Source organism: Telopea speciosissima, chromosome 7 (genome assembly GCF_018873765.1).
Source record: "Telopea speciosissima isolate NSW1024214 ecotype Mountain lineage chromosome 7, Tspe_v1, whole genome shotgun sequence".
Lineage (NCBI taxonomy): Eukaryota > Viridiplantae > Streptophyta > Magnoliopsida > Proteales > Proteaceae > Telopea > Telopea speciosissima.
Genome location: NC_057922.1, coordinates 33,289,850 through 33,302,822, shown reverse-complemented (window position 1 = coordinate 33,302,822; position 12,973 = coordinate 33,289,850). Strand labels below are relative to the sequence as shown.

General features: G+C 39.3%; 1 protein-coding gene across 3 annotated transcripts in view; it reads left to right on the top strand.

Moving 5' to 3' along the window:
* Positions 1 to 12,973, top strand: part of LOC122670136 (zinc finger CCCH domain-containing protein 32-like) — a 30,711-nt gene continuing 17,738 nt past the window's right edge. Inside the window, exons 1-6 of one of the 3 annotated variants that reach the window (XM_043867113.1) lie at positions 1 to 216; positions 402 to 523; positions 912 to 977; positions 1,202 to 1,321; positions 1,435 to 1,725; positions 1,817 to 2,137. In XM_043867113.1, the coding sequence (XP_043723048.1) occupies positions 123 to 216; positions 402 to 523; positions 912 to 977; positions 1,202 to 1,321; positions 1,435 to 1,725; positions 1,817 to 2,137 (1,014 nt within the window). In that variant the 5' untranslated portion in view covers positions 1 to 122. Of the gene's footprint in view, positions 217 to 377; positions 524 to 911; positions 978 to 1,201; positions 1,322 to 1,434; positions 1,726 to 1,816; positions 2,138 to 12,973 lie in introns of all 3 variants that reach the window. The other 2 variants (XM_043867112.1, XM_043867109.1) reach the window with 2 other exon arrangements.

The window sequence follows — 12,973 nt, the reverse complement described above, 5'->3', positions numbered from 1 at the left end:
GGAACTCACTCTGTTCAAAAGCTCCCACTTGATCGGATAGCACAGAATATTCTCGAACAGTCTTTAACCACCAACCCCTTTCACTCTACACTGTAAATTCTATAGTCTATTCACAAACCATAATGGAGTTTTATGGTCGCAACCCATCCATGGAAGGCAACCAGCCGGATCCGGCTGTTTACTGGAGTTCTCCGGGAGCGGAAACAGGGCTCGAAGGTCATTCCTCACTTTTTCTTTGTTTCCTCTTTAGTTTCACTCCATTTTATTCGTGAATTTGTGTTCTGCGAGCTCAGTTATTAGGGTTCATGGGAATGTTGAGTTTTTTTTTTTAATGTCTGAATTGTTTCTTTTCTGAAACTTTGATTTTGCGAATGTAGAGTCCATGTGGCAATTGGGATCGGGCAGCAACAGAGAGTTGTACCCAGAGAGGCCCGGCGAGCCCGAGTGTGTCTACTATATGCGTACCGGATCATGCGGTTATGGTTCCAGGTGTCGTTTCAATCACCCTCGCGATCGTAGTACGGTAACCCCTCCGCGATCACCGTTTGTTTCCCGTTCTCATTCTGCTCAGTTTAGGGCTACAGTCTTTACAGTTTTTTTTTTCCCCTTCTTTCATGTGAATAGCTGATTTCTCCCTGTTGATTGGCCCATAACTTGGTTTGATCTTGTAATGTTTGCAATTATGAGTGTTTGTTAATGTTGATTGGATGAATGTTGATATGTTTGTGCAAATTTTGAGCCCTTTGATGGTCTTAGGCTGGTGGTGTAACTGTGGGGGAAACCTAATTCTCCTTCTCGGGATTGTAGTTATTATCTTTGGTTTTGCGTCACTGCGCATGATTAGTTATACTTGGAATGTGACAGGAATCTGGGTATTCTTCAATTAATTTCGAATAATGAACATTGATCAGGTTGTGAGATCTGTGAGACCCGGAGGAGGGGAGTATCCAGAGAGGGTGGGCCACCCTGCTTGCCAGGTACTCTGCTGGTCTTGTTGTCTTAACTATTATCAAGTGTTGAATGCAGCCGAATGCTTCACACCTTCTGACACACAAGTTAAACAAGTCGAAGCATGGTATCTGCTGATGGAGATTTATGGAATAGCTGCCGTTCCACTTCTATTCAGTTTGTTTCCTTATTGAACAGAATGCATAGCCTTTTTGAAATTAATGATTACATTTTTGTTGCTTGTAATGTGCAGTATTATTTGAAGACTGGGACTTGCAAATTTGGTGCTTCCTGTAAGTACCACCATCCAAGATATGGTGGTGGATCAGTGAGCCCTGTATCACTAAATTATTACGGATTCCCAATGCGACCGGTTTGAATTTCTTCATTTCTGAGTTTTTTCTTTTTCCTGTAACAAATTGGAAAATCCAGAAGAAAAAAAAATTGCATGGTTGAAATAGCTCAAACTGAGTTTAATTGTGACAGGGAGAGAGAGAGTGTTCCTACTACATGAAGACAGGGCAGTGCAAGTTTGGTAGGACCTGTAAATTTCATCATCCTCAACCGGCAGGCGTATCAGTGCCGGCATCTGCACCTCCTTTTTATCCAATGGTGCAGTCTCCTTCTGCTCATTCTCCTCACCAGTTTAGGGGAGTGACAACCAGCTGGCAAGTCGCGAGGCCTCCACTGTTAACTGGTTCATTTGTGCAAGGGGCTTATGGCCCTGTGTTGCTTCCTTCAGGGATGGTACCAGTTCCAGGCTTTAATCCTTATCTTGTATGTGAACAAAACACTTTTCCTTTTTTTTCTGGTAACTGGCATTCATTGGAAATTTAGCATCTCTTATTGGTTGTTAGTCCACCTGTAGCAGGGACCTGTTACCGCAGTAGCATCCCCTACCACTCAATCCACTGTTGGAGCAGGTCCAGTTTATGGGGTAACGCAGCTATCTCCCTCAGCCCCTGCATATCCAGGACCTTACCAAACATTACCTTCCCCTGCTGGCCCTTCTAGCAATGGTCAGAAGGAACTCATATATCCTGAAAGACATGGCCAACCTGAATGTCAGTATTACATGAAAACGGGAGAATGTAAATTTGGTTCGTCATGTAGATATCATCATCCGCGGAAATGGATTACACCAAGAACAAATTGTGTCCTCAGCACTATTGGTCTCCCTTTACGTCCGGTATGTGCTTCACTGAATAACACTTTTCTTATTTCCTTTATCTGAGGCAGAGTGTGGATTGTTTGTTTTCTTGCGACTAAGAATTCCCACCACAAATAGTTTAAATAACATAGCTTTGAAACATGTGTTATTGGGGTCGAAAGCGAACCGAACTCTATGGGGCCACAGAACACCAGGAGAGAAATGATCCTGTCCTGCATGAATTTGTTCCAGCAGGAAAGTCAAAGGCTTTCCATTTCTATGTTATTTGACAACCATATCAAAGTAATGACGCAGCTATATAACCAAACTTATGTTTTTCCATTTTCTGCATTCCTTTTGTTTAAGTATCTCAATGTTTGCCTGCAATTTCAGATTCAGGCAGTTTTTATAAATTTGGTCTCCCAAAAGGAATTGGGTGTTAGTTTTTCTACAGAGGTTGTTGTCATCCATGCTGTCCTGTGCAAATTTTGGAACTTGGTTTTGGATGCCATTCTTAGTTCAAGATTCCTTTTTTTTTTTGGTGTAAAAAAATAAAATGCTTTTTAGATGAGGAATTATTTTCCATTTGATGCAAGATTAGTGCACCACTTGCAACATAATCATATTTAAAGGTTACATTAATTGATTTTTATTTGACTCTATCAAGTGAAGATTTAGGGAATTGGAAGATATAGCATAAACACTTATCAGGTGTTTAGCAAGTGGTGACTGATTTGCCTTTGCTTTAGTGTTCTTTTACTATGTGTTACTTTTCTCAAATCAGAATGGTTGAAGGTGATGTTTTGGTATAATGGTTGTCAACATGTACACTGCTCCAGTTTTGAAGACAAATCCATAGTAGTGTAAGTAATAGCTGAATTACTTATGGTGCTTTGTGAGAATTTTCTTGGTGGAGTCCATCTATGTGATGAAAGATAATTCTATCCAAAACCAGGTGCTTGTGATTGGTGGAACTTAGTGGCACCTTAAGACTCCGAGGAGATAACATTTTTTCATGTTCTTAACTCGACATGGCTAGTAGGCAAAACCAATTTTGATTCCAATGACGCAAAGATTTGAGAAGAGCTGCCTTCTTTAAAATGCACATACCAATGTCGTCTGAATATTTTCCTTAGGTTGAAAATACTAGGATACAACAATACATGGATCTCTAATATTTTAGGGTGGTTTAATGAACTTCATTGCCAGATGGTATGAACATCTTACTCTTTTATCATGTTAATAGAGGTACATGGTAATAATGTAGACTAGTCATGAATCTGAAAATCCAGCAGGAGACTATTTCTTAAAGGATTGCATAACAAGTGAACAAACCGGAAAATTGAGTGAAAACAGAGTAGCTGCAAGGTTTAGAAATTGAGTAATTTTGACTGTGAACTTGAATAAAATAGATAGAAAGATAGTGGGGATAATGGGCAGAAATACATCTGCAGTGATTTTGGAATCAAACAAAATGCATGCAGATAATCCACTCTTCCAATAAAGAATTCACCTTAGCCTTCATTTGGAATCCACCAAGTAAACTATTGCATCCCTTGCAACAACTACTGAACTCTTTACAGCAAAATTCAGAAAAATTGAACTAATATATTACTTCAAATCGATGGAAGGTGTATGGCCTATGCATGTATTTGTAGCCTCTGCTAGCCAATAATAGGATAGCATAATGGTTGAATTATATCTAAGCTTTATCCAAAAGAACTAATAAAAATAGCTAGATAAGTCCCCTAATTCAGTACAAGATTGGACTCAGAGAGATAGGGTAAGATAAGGATAGAGAGATAAGATAAAGCTGAGCTGGATTGCTAACATCAGGTGTAGTCCAATCTTTCTTTTGTTCCTCTGATCTGCATCAGGTACCCCAAGAAAACTAATGCAAGACTCGACCTCGAACCAGAGAAACTAGCAGGAGATCGGTTGCAGCAGGATCAATACAATAAAAGGAATAAAATTAAATAACTGAAACTCTTTTTTTATTTCTATTTTCTGTTTCCTTATGAAGAAGAACGTCAAAGATTAGGAAAGAAGAAGAAAGGGATATAGAAGGGGGGAATAGGATCAGCTATCTCAGCCCATCATCCTCTCACCCACGGTATCTGATATAGGTGCACTACCTTGGACCGACCCAAACCCATCTGGGTATCCATGTGAAGATGAAGCGGGTCCATGGGTTGTTAGGTTCAGTAGGATATTTAATTCATTACAGTTTTTAATTAGTTGGGATTTATCTTGTAATCTTCTATTTTAAATCTAATAGATTAATTAGTTATAGAATTGCTTTAGTATTTAATTAGTGATAGACTTGCATTAGGAATTTATTTCAGTTTTAGATTTAGATTAGGAGTTTTATTTTCTTTAAATTCTACCTTGTAAGCAACGAAGGAATCAGATTTGATGAATTAATTATTTGAGTTGGAGTTTTCACATTTGTGGAGCCAATGGAGGCCGTGTAGCCTTTCCCTTCCCCCCTGTCTGTGCGATTTCTTCTCCCTCTCTTCTTCAGTTCTTCTCTCTAAACCCCTCTCATCTCTCTCTTTTATTTCTGTTCATTAAATACGTGTACTGTTACCCTGTTTCTGGCGGTAACAGCAGGCCTTCTTGGCTGTTGTCATCTCTCACCCTCTCTATTTCTCCTTCAGGTTAGGGTAAAAGGAAAATAGCCAAACCTGAACTGTGTACTGCTACGGTTGGATTCAGAGTTTGGCTGCTCCTCCTGCACTTGCTGTTTTGGAAAATCAGTAGTTGCATTCAAGAAGTTAGGGTCTTGTGAATTGTGATCCTCCACCTGAAGTTTCAGGTCCAACTGAGATTCCTTTGAGGAGTTCTCTTCTTCACGGTTTCTGGATTTTCCGCCTCTGGTTTATGCTAGAGGTTGAAGATGACTACACCCCTCACATCCATGATTCCTTTATTCTTTTCAATTTTAATCTTTTAGTTTCGGAATTACCCCTCCTAAATCTTAATATTCTGACTTATCCCTTTTTCTCAACTTACTTCCTTGTTTGCCCAAATCGTGGGGTTTTTTTCCTAAGGCCTTACTTCTTAGTTCCCAAAATTACCCTTCTCTACTTCTTCTATTCCCAAATATCCTTACTTTGTTTTGTTACTTCCAATCTGTCCCCATATAAAAATATAAAGACCTTCGCGTCCTAACCCTCAACCACTTTCCTAAGCAACCGTTGAAAGTTCTGGTTAATTACAACTGTGCCACTGCCTCTTCGATTTAAGCTATCTATTATTTGGATGGGCCCGTAAGTGATCTGATTCGGGTTTTTGAATCCCGAATATGCATTAGTATCTCACCATTGCCTCATCTCACAGCTTCATCGATAGCTCTTTTCTGTTCAGCCACATACATGCATTGATAATAAACAACCCAATCCTAATCTAAGTAAGAAACTAATTAATAAAACCTATAAAATAGAAACTAGATTCTAACTAGGATTCCTAACAGAGCTAGGATTCTCAATTAGGATTACAACTCAAATAGGAAACTAAATAAGTGTCTAATAATAAAAATAACACCAAAAATCAACTCCCTAAGCCAGCAATCCATATCAGCCCGCAAATCACTGTTTATGTGAACAATGTCACGTGAACAGTAACTTGTGTGTGTGTGTGTGTGTGTGTGTGTGTGTGTGTATAGTCTTCTTCATTCTTCGATCTACATCCACTCTTTCCATCTAGAAAAAAAACCTTGTCCTCGAGTTTGGTAGGGATGTCAATCTAACTTGCATGATGAATCTTCAATTGGAAGCTTGAATGAAACAACTGTCGATCTTGTCTACTACCTCTCCTTGGCTTTGATACCAAGTAATGCAAGACTCGACCTCAAACCAGAGAAACCAGTGGGAGATCGGTTGCAACAGGATCAATACGATAAAAGGAATAAAATTAAATAACTGAAACTCTTTTTTATTGTTATTTTCTGTTTACATATGAAGAAGAACATCAAAGGTTAGGAAAGAAGAAGAAAGGGCTATAGAAAGGGGGGGGGGAATAGGATCAGCTATCGCAGCCAGGCTATCTCAGTCCATCATCCGCTCACCCATGGTATCTCACCGTTGCCGCATATCACAGCTTCATCAATAGCTCTTTTCTCTTCAATCTCTGTCTCTTTTCTGTTCAGGCACACACATGTAATTATAATAAAACAACCCAATCTTAATCTAAGAAACTAATTAATAAAACTTATAAAATAGAAACTAGGCTCTAACTAGGATTCCCAATTAGGATTACAACTCAAATAGGAAACTAAATAAGTGTCTAATAATAAAATAACACCAAAAATCAATTCCCTTTGCCAGCAGTCCATATCAGCCTCCAAGTCACTGTTCACGTGAACAGTAACTTTGTGTGTGTGTGTGTGTGTGGTCTTCTTCATGCTTCGATCTACATCAATAGCATTTTGTGTGGCTTTTCTGTTCTCTGCATACCACTATGGTATTAATGCTTAAGCTTGCCTAGTGGAAGACAAATTAGATGGAAGAGGAAGAAAATTTTAAAATTTGATGCTTCAAAGATAAAAATTGATAAAAATGAATGTGCTGAACTCTACTTCATTGGGGGTTCTTGCAAACTGTCTTAGAACTTCCTATTCCTTTTGTGATGTACAAGAGATCAGAAGTACACCTAAGCATCTGCGTGGATGGACATCCAGGTATTTTCTTTGTGACTGAAATTAGATGGAAGAAATGAAGAATAGGTATAGACGGATTTTTCCCTTTCCCATGGTTATTGTGCTTGTTGTGTGGCTTTGGTATGACCTTTCACTTTATTATTTTGCACAACAGTCCTCAACTCATCAATACGGGGAAAAAATGGAAGAAAAAGAAATGAAAAGTTCTTGCCATTGCTGATTTAGGTGGATGTTTAATGGTTTAATATATTTTGTCATGCCTATGTCAGGGAAATTTCCAACAAATAATTTGCTTTCAGTAAATGAATTTAATGTTTTCTTTTGAGTAAATATCATCCCCCTCCCCCGGGTTTTGAATAATGATGATGCCCTCCCCTACTTTTGAAAGATTCTATCAACTGTACCCTAAGTGGCTAACGGTGTTAAAACAACAGTTCAAAAGACGATGTTACCCTTTGAGTTTTCCAGACCTGGCAATGGCAGCCTTCTACTCGACGTATCCAGCGTGTCGTCTTCATAGTCCTTGTTGGCTCCTTGCACCCTGGGCATAAACCTGACCCTTTCTGTGCATCCATGAAGCAATCTCGGCAAATTTTGAACCTGCAAACACACACACACACACTCATTGCAAACTCAAATCGATGATTCAGTATAGATATAGCTTGGAATGAAGCACGTATGTACCTGCATTCGCAAGGGGAGATATCTTGACCTCTCTCGTCCCTCATGACTTTACCATCACAGGCGGGCATACTACAGGCGGAGCCTTTGGATCCAGCCATTTTAGGGTGAGATACTTTGTAGTCGATCACCTTGTCCATGAGGTGGGCATGGGTGACACAGTTAAACCTTCCTGTTAAGAGAGAATTCGCCACGTACTGCTTCTCTGCTTTCGTTGCCACCGACGAATCCATCGGGATTGTCTGGCGTTGAAGGAATATGAACCGTGTAGTTCATATATCGCCTCCAATCTCCCCGGACATGTCGAGTTCATCTCTGGAAAGACTCACATAACGCCCGCTTGAAGTTCGTCTCGTGATTATCACTGTTTGTCCACTTGAGCTTCTGTTGGTCTGTGGGTCTGAATTCCTGGGGCTCCTTGTGGCCTTCTTTGGTGGGGTCGAAGTCATTTTTAACCTTTTTTTTTCTCCTGGGGGTGTGTTCTATCTCAGTTCTTCTTCTTCAACTTCTTAATGACGCAAATGCTCTGCTTCTCTGCACCTCCCCTGCTCAATAGTTTGGGCATTCTCGAATCCTCGCTGATACAAGGATCTCTGCATCATTAAGAAATCATTTAGAAAGAAAAGAAAAAATCGATTTTTGAAGTCTCCCTTTGATTCGTGAATGGAAACATACCTTGAGATGGCTTAACTGGACAAACCAAAAGCAGCATCAACGATGTCTTCTGGCTTGAACCCAATTCTGAAAGCATTGTTTTCACACCTTCTATGAGGGCTTGCAGCAGAATACCCAGATCATGAAATCACCTTACCACCTTACCAGCAAACTAAACCATATCTATTATATATAATACAATTGGACTTGAGTCTTGTTTAAATGGTTTGCTTGGAATTTAAAAAAGTACAGGTCGATTTTTTTTGTTCCTTGGAAGAATGAAGACCCAAAGGAAGGAGATTTAGGCACATTTGGTTTAATTGGTGGTAGGTTGAAGAAGATTTGATCCTTGAAGAAGCCCTGTCTACCACCTATTGAAGGAACAAAATGGGGAAGTACGTAAGGAGAAGAGTTGATTGAAGAAGAGGAAAGAGATTGGGAGGGAAGAAGGGAAGGAAAGAGAGACGGAGCAAAGAAAATTTTGTGGAAGGTCAAAGGGTACAGATGAATTGATAGCGAGCGACTCAGTCTTCGTTTGTTGTTTTAGGGTTCTTTCATGCGTGTTTTATGGAGAGTATTTGTTGAGACGGGAGGCTCTCCCCTTTCACAGTCCCTCCATACATATCGTTTTTTGGTATAAGCTTGCAGTTATGTGAGAGAAGAGAAGAAGAAGAAGAAGAAGAAACGCATAGGGGTTTTTGGGGGAAGAAGACGCAAAAGGGGTTTTGGGCTTGAAGAGGGCAAAATTGGAATAAAATTATATTAAGGGTATTATGGGGTTGTTGGCAGAATCGTGGGTTAGAAAGAGAGAATGAGAGAAAATAATGTATTGTATTCATTGATAGTTAAGCCCCTCTATTTATAATAGAGGGGAAATTACAAAGAGACTAAACTAGGCGATGTGGGACTAAAACCTACATTGCCCACTTACACTTAATAACATACGAAGAATAAAACTACCCCAAAAAGACCAGAATACCCCCACGGTATTCTGGATTACATATTCCAACACTCCCCCTCAAGTTGGATTATACAAATAAGCAAAGAAAGAAGATCCAGCTTGAACTAAAGAAAAAATAACTCCTAATAATGCTAACACTCCCCCTCAAGTTGGCGCATACAAGGTACTAATGCCCAACTTGAACAAAAAAAAGGGAAAAAACTAAGTTATAGCAGAATCCAGCTTGACAAATGAATGCAGCTCCCAAATAAACCTTCAAGAACTTAAAAAAATAGGTCTTCAAAACCTGGGCAGACTTGAGCAGCAAACTTTCACCAATCTTTAACAGCTGTCCAGCGATGAATCTTTGATTGATAATCTTGAAGATAAGTAACTGGGGCAGCAAGTAGATGAATCAAGCAGTAGAAAAGATCAAGCAGCGGAAAAAATCAACCCAGCTGTAGAATCTCATATAGGCAGGCAATAACCAAACATCTTCAATACTTTAATACTTCAATCTCCCCCTTACGATAAACTCAACCCAATAACAAAGTAGATACCCATTGGCAATGGTGAAAACTCTGATCTTCTATGTTTTGCACCAAGTGTTCCTGCAAGTTCTGCTTCTACAATGTCTGCAGGTGTATTGTACATAATCCCCCCCTCACGTGTAGTACACGTGGACATAACAGAGATGATGTAAGAGATAGGGCAAAAACATAATATTCCAAGAGGTGTTAAGGGTAATGGAAAAGGAAGAAATGGCAAATTAACGAATACCATTAACTTCCAAAGGGGTTATGGGTATATGCCGAAGGTATGTTTTGGGAGGTGGTGAAGTGAAAAGAGCAATGGGATAATGAATCATGGACATAAACAATGCAACACAGTAATCTTCAACCTTTTTCAATCGGTCAAACTAATTCCAAAACACCAATCTCCAATGATCAGATCTGAATTATAAAAAAACAGGTCTGATTTTTAGAAGGAGAAGGCACCATTCTTAAAAAACTTGATCGATCTTCACACAAGGAAGAACCAGTGTGCAAAATTCCAAACTATAAACTCCCACATACTAAATAGAATTGACGAAGATATCTGGACAGCAATGGATGTAAGAAGCTTCAACAAAAAACGTGGATCAGATCTGAATTAGTGAATAAGGCTAGGATCAAGCTCTCAAAGTAAACCGGATATGAACCAAAAAAGCTTCACATAACTGAATAGGTTCGTAGTTGCAACCAATAACCTTGGAACACACTGTTGTAATCCCAAATAAGCTGATCTCCAGGGTAGTAGATTCGAGTCTTCAATAATGAAAGAAATTCGATCTCCAATAGTAGGATATTCAGTCTCAATAATAGGGCAGCAGTAACATGTCAACTAGTCATGCTTACAGAAGCCAATCAATAGAACCAGCAACGTAGGTAATAAAGCTTAATAGAACCAGCAAATATAAGATAATCACTCAGTAGATCCAATAGGTAGTTGAAGCAGCCAATCACATAAGAACAAGGAAAATAGGTTGATAATTGGAAAAATTGAGCCATAAGAATGAACTTGAATTTTTTCCAAAAATAACTGATGAATGATGCTGAAATATGGGTTGAATACTCCTCTGATATGTATAAGACTCTCCTCAAAATATGAGCTTGATAGGAAAACCTTAACCCTAAAATCGATTGTTGTCAGGGTTTTAGCAAACCCTGAAATTGAGATCGATTTAGGGAAAGAGGGCTGTAATTGCTGATGTAGACATGTAATAGATGCTGACCAAGGCTGCTAGAATGGAACCTCCAAGGTGAACAATCAATCTCCAGTAAGAGTGAGACCTGATCTTCAAAGGGGAGAGACTCCAAAAAATCGCAGAAGTAGAGCAGGGCAGCATTACAACACTACACCAGCATAAAGGACCTTCTTCAAGCCTTGAACTGATGAAGGAGAGCTCTCTTTTAATGTTAGAACCACCTCCAAAGCACTCGAACAGCAGCAAACATCCCTAGCCCAAATCGATTTTTATTAGGGTTTTGGAAAACCCTGAAAAGAAGAGATCGATTGGGGTAGGGGTCTTCAAAAAACTTGGATAGATGCAATATTGAGGTAAATTAGTCCTTGAAGTGGGAGTAATCAGCCCTCCAAAAATTAGCAAAAACTGAAACCTGAGCCAAATTAGCAGGTTAAGGAATTTTTGTTGTAGAAACAAATCCAGCCATCAGAAAGGGTCCAAACTTAGGTCGAGTAGGGCTTGTAGTAATAGGGAATCACCCCCAAAAGATCAGCTGCATCTGAAAAAGGAAACACCAAAATCGATTGGAGTCAGGGTTTTTCAAAACCCTGACAAGTTGAGATCGATTAGGGTATGGTGGCTGGAATTAATTAAAGCTTGGAGAAAAAGGAAATAGGGAATGAGGATAATGGAATAGGGTAGAAAGGGGCTGGAGAAGGGTGCATAGGGAGCTCCAATGATGGAAGGTCAGCCTTCAATAGTAATAGGAAGTCGATCTCCAAAAAATTCTGGAAAACCCCAAATCGCAAAGATGATTCCAGCAGTATTTTACTATAAAAAAGTAGATAGAATGGAGGAGGGCAGCAATTAAATCATTGGTCAGGGAATTTACCTCATTAGTGCTGCCCCGTTACAAGGAGAAGAAGAAGAAAACCAGAGAAAGAGAAACCGAGAGAGAGAAGAAGGAGAGGTCGATTGGAGAGATGGAGTAGGGTTTTTTCTCTTTTTCTAATCGAGATCAGACTTGCTCTGATACCATGTTGGCAGAATCGTGGGTTAGAAAGAGAGAATGAGAGAAAATAATGTATTGTATTCATTGATAGATAAGCCCCTCTATTTATAATAGAGGGGAAATTACAAAGAGACTAAACTAGGCCATGTGGGACTAAAACCCATATGGCCCACTTACACTTAATAACATAAGAAGAATAAAACTACCCCAAAAAGACCTTTTCTCCACGGTATTCTGGATTACATATTCCAACGGGGGTTTTAGAAAATTTGTAAATGCCACATCATCATTTAATGACATTTTTTAATGATTAGGGTACGGTTGATAGAATCTTTCAAAAGTAGGGGAGGGCATTATCATTATTCAAAACTCGGGGGAGGGGTTTGATATTATGGATACTTAGAGGGAAAGGGGATGATATTTACTCTTTCCTTTTTCTCTCTTTTTCATGTATCATTTCTTCAAGAAATTACTAAAGGACTACTAGAATTTAGGTAGCACTAGCCAATTTTCGTTGGTACTTTTTATGTAGTAAGTTGAAAATATTTTTTGTAACTTAAGGATTGTTAATAAAACCGAAATATGGAATTGCTTGGATGATCAATGTGATTAGCCCAAGGCTTATATTTATAATGTGAAAAATAACACTGTGTGACAATAATACCCTTGCCATAGCCGACATAGCTAGGCAGTACATAAATAACAAAATAAAATACCCAAAAAGACCAGAATACCCCCACGGTATTTTGGTGTACATTATTCAACACTCCCCCTCAAGTTGGAGCAAAGATGTCTATCATGCCCAACTTGACTAGATTAGGGTGAAATAATTTCCCAGATAATCCCTTGGTGAAGATATCAGCAAGTTGATCAGTAGATGTCACAAAGGGAACATAAATCAGTCCTTCTTCTAACTTTTCCTTGATGAAATGCCTATCCACCTCAACATGCTTGGTACGATCATGCTGTACTGGGTTGTGTGCTATGCTGATTGCTGCCTTGTTGTCATAGTACAACATCATAGGAAGACGAATAGGAACACCAAGATCCTGTAGCAAACCTTTGAGCCAGAGTAACTCACAAATACCTTGTGCCATAGCTCGAAACTCAGCTTCGGCACTAGAATGAGCAACTACATTTTGCTTCTTGCTACGCCAAGTGACAAGATTTCCACCTACAAAGGAGCAATACCCAGAGATAGA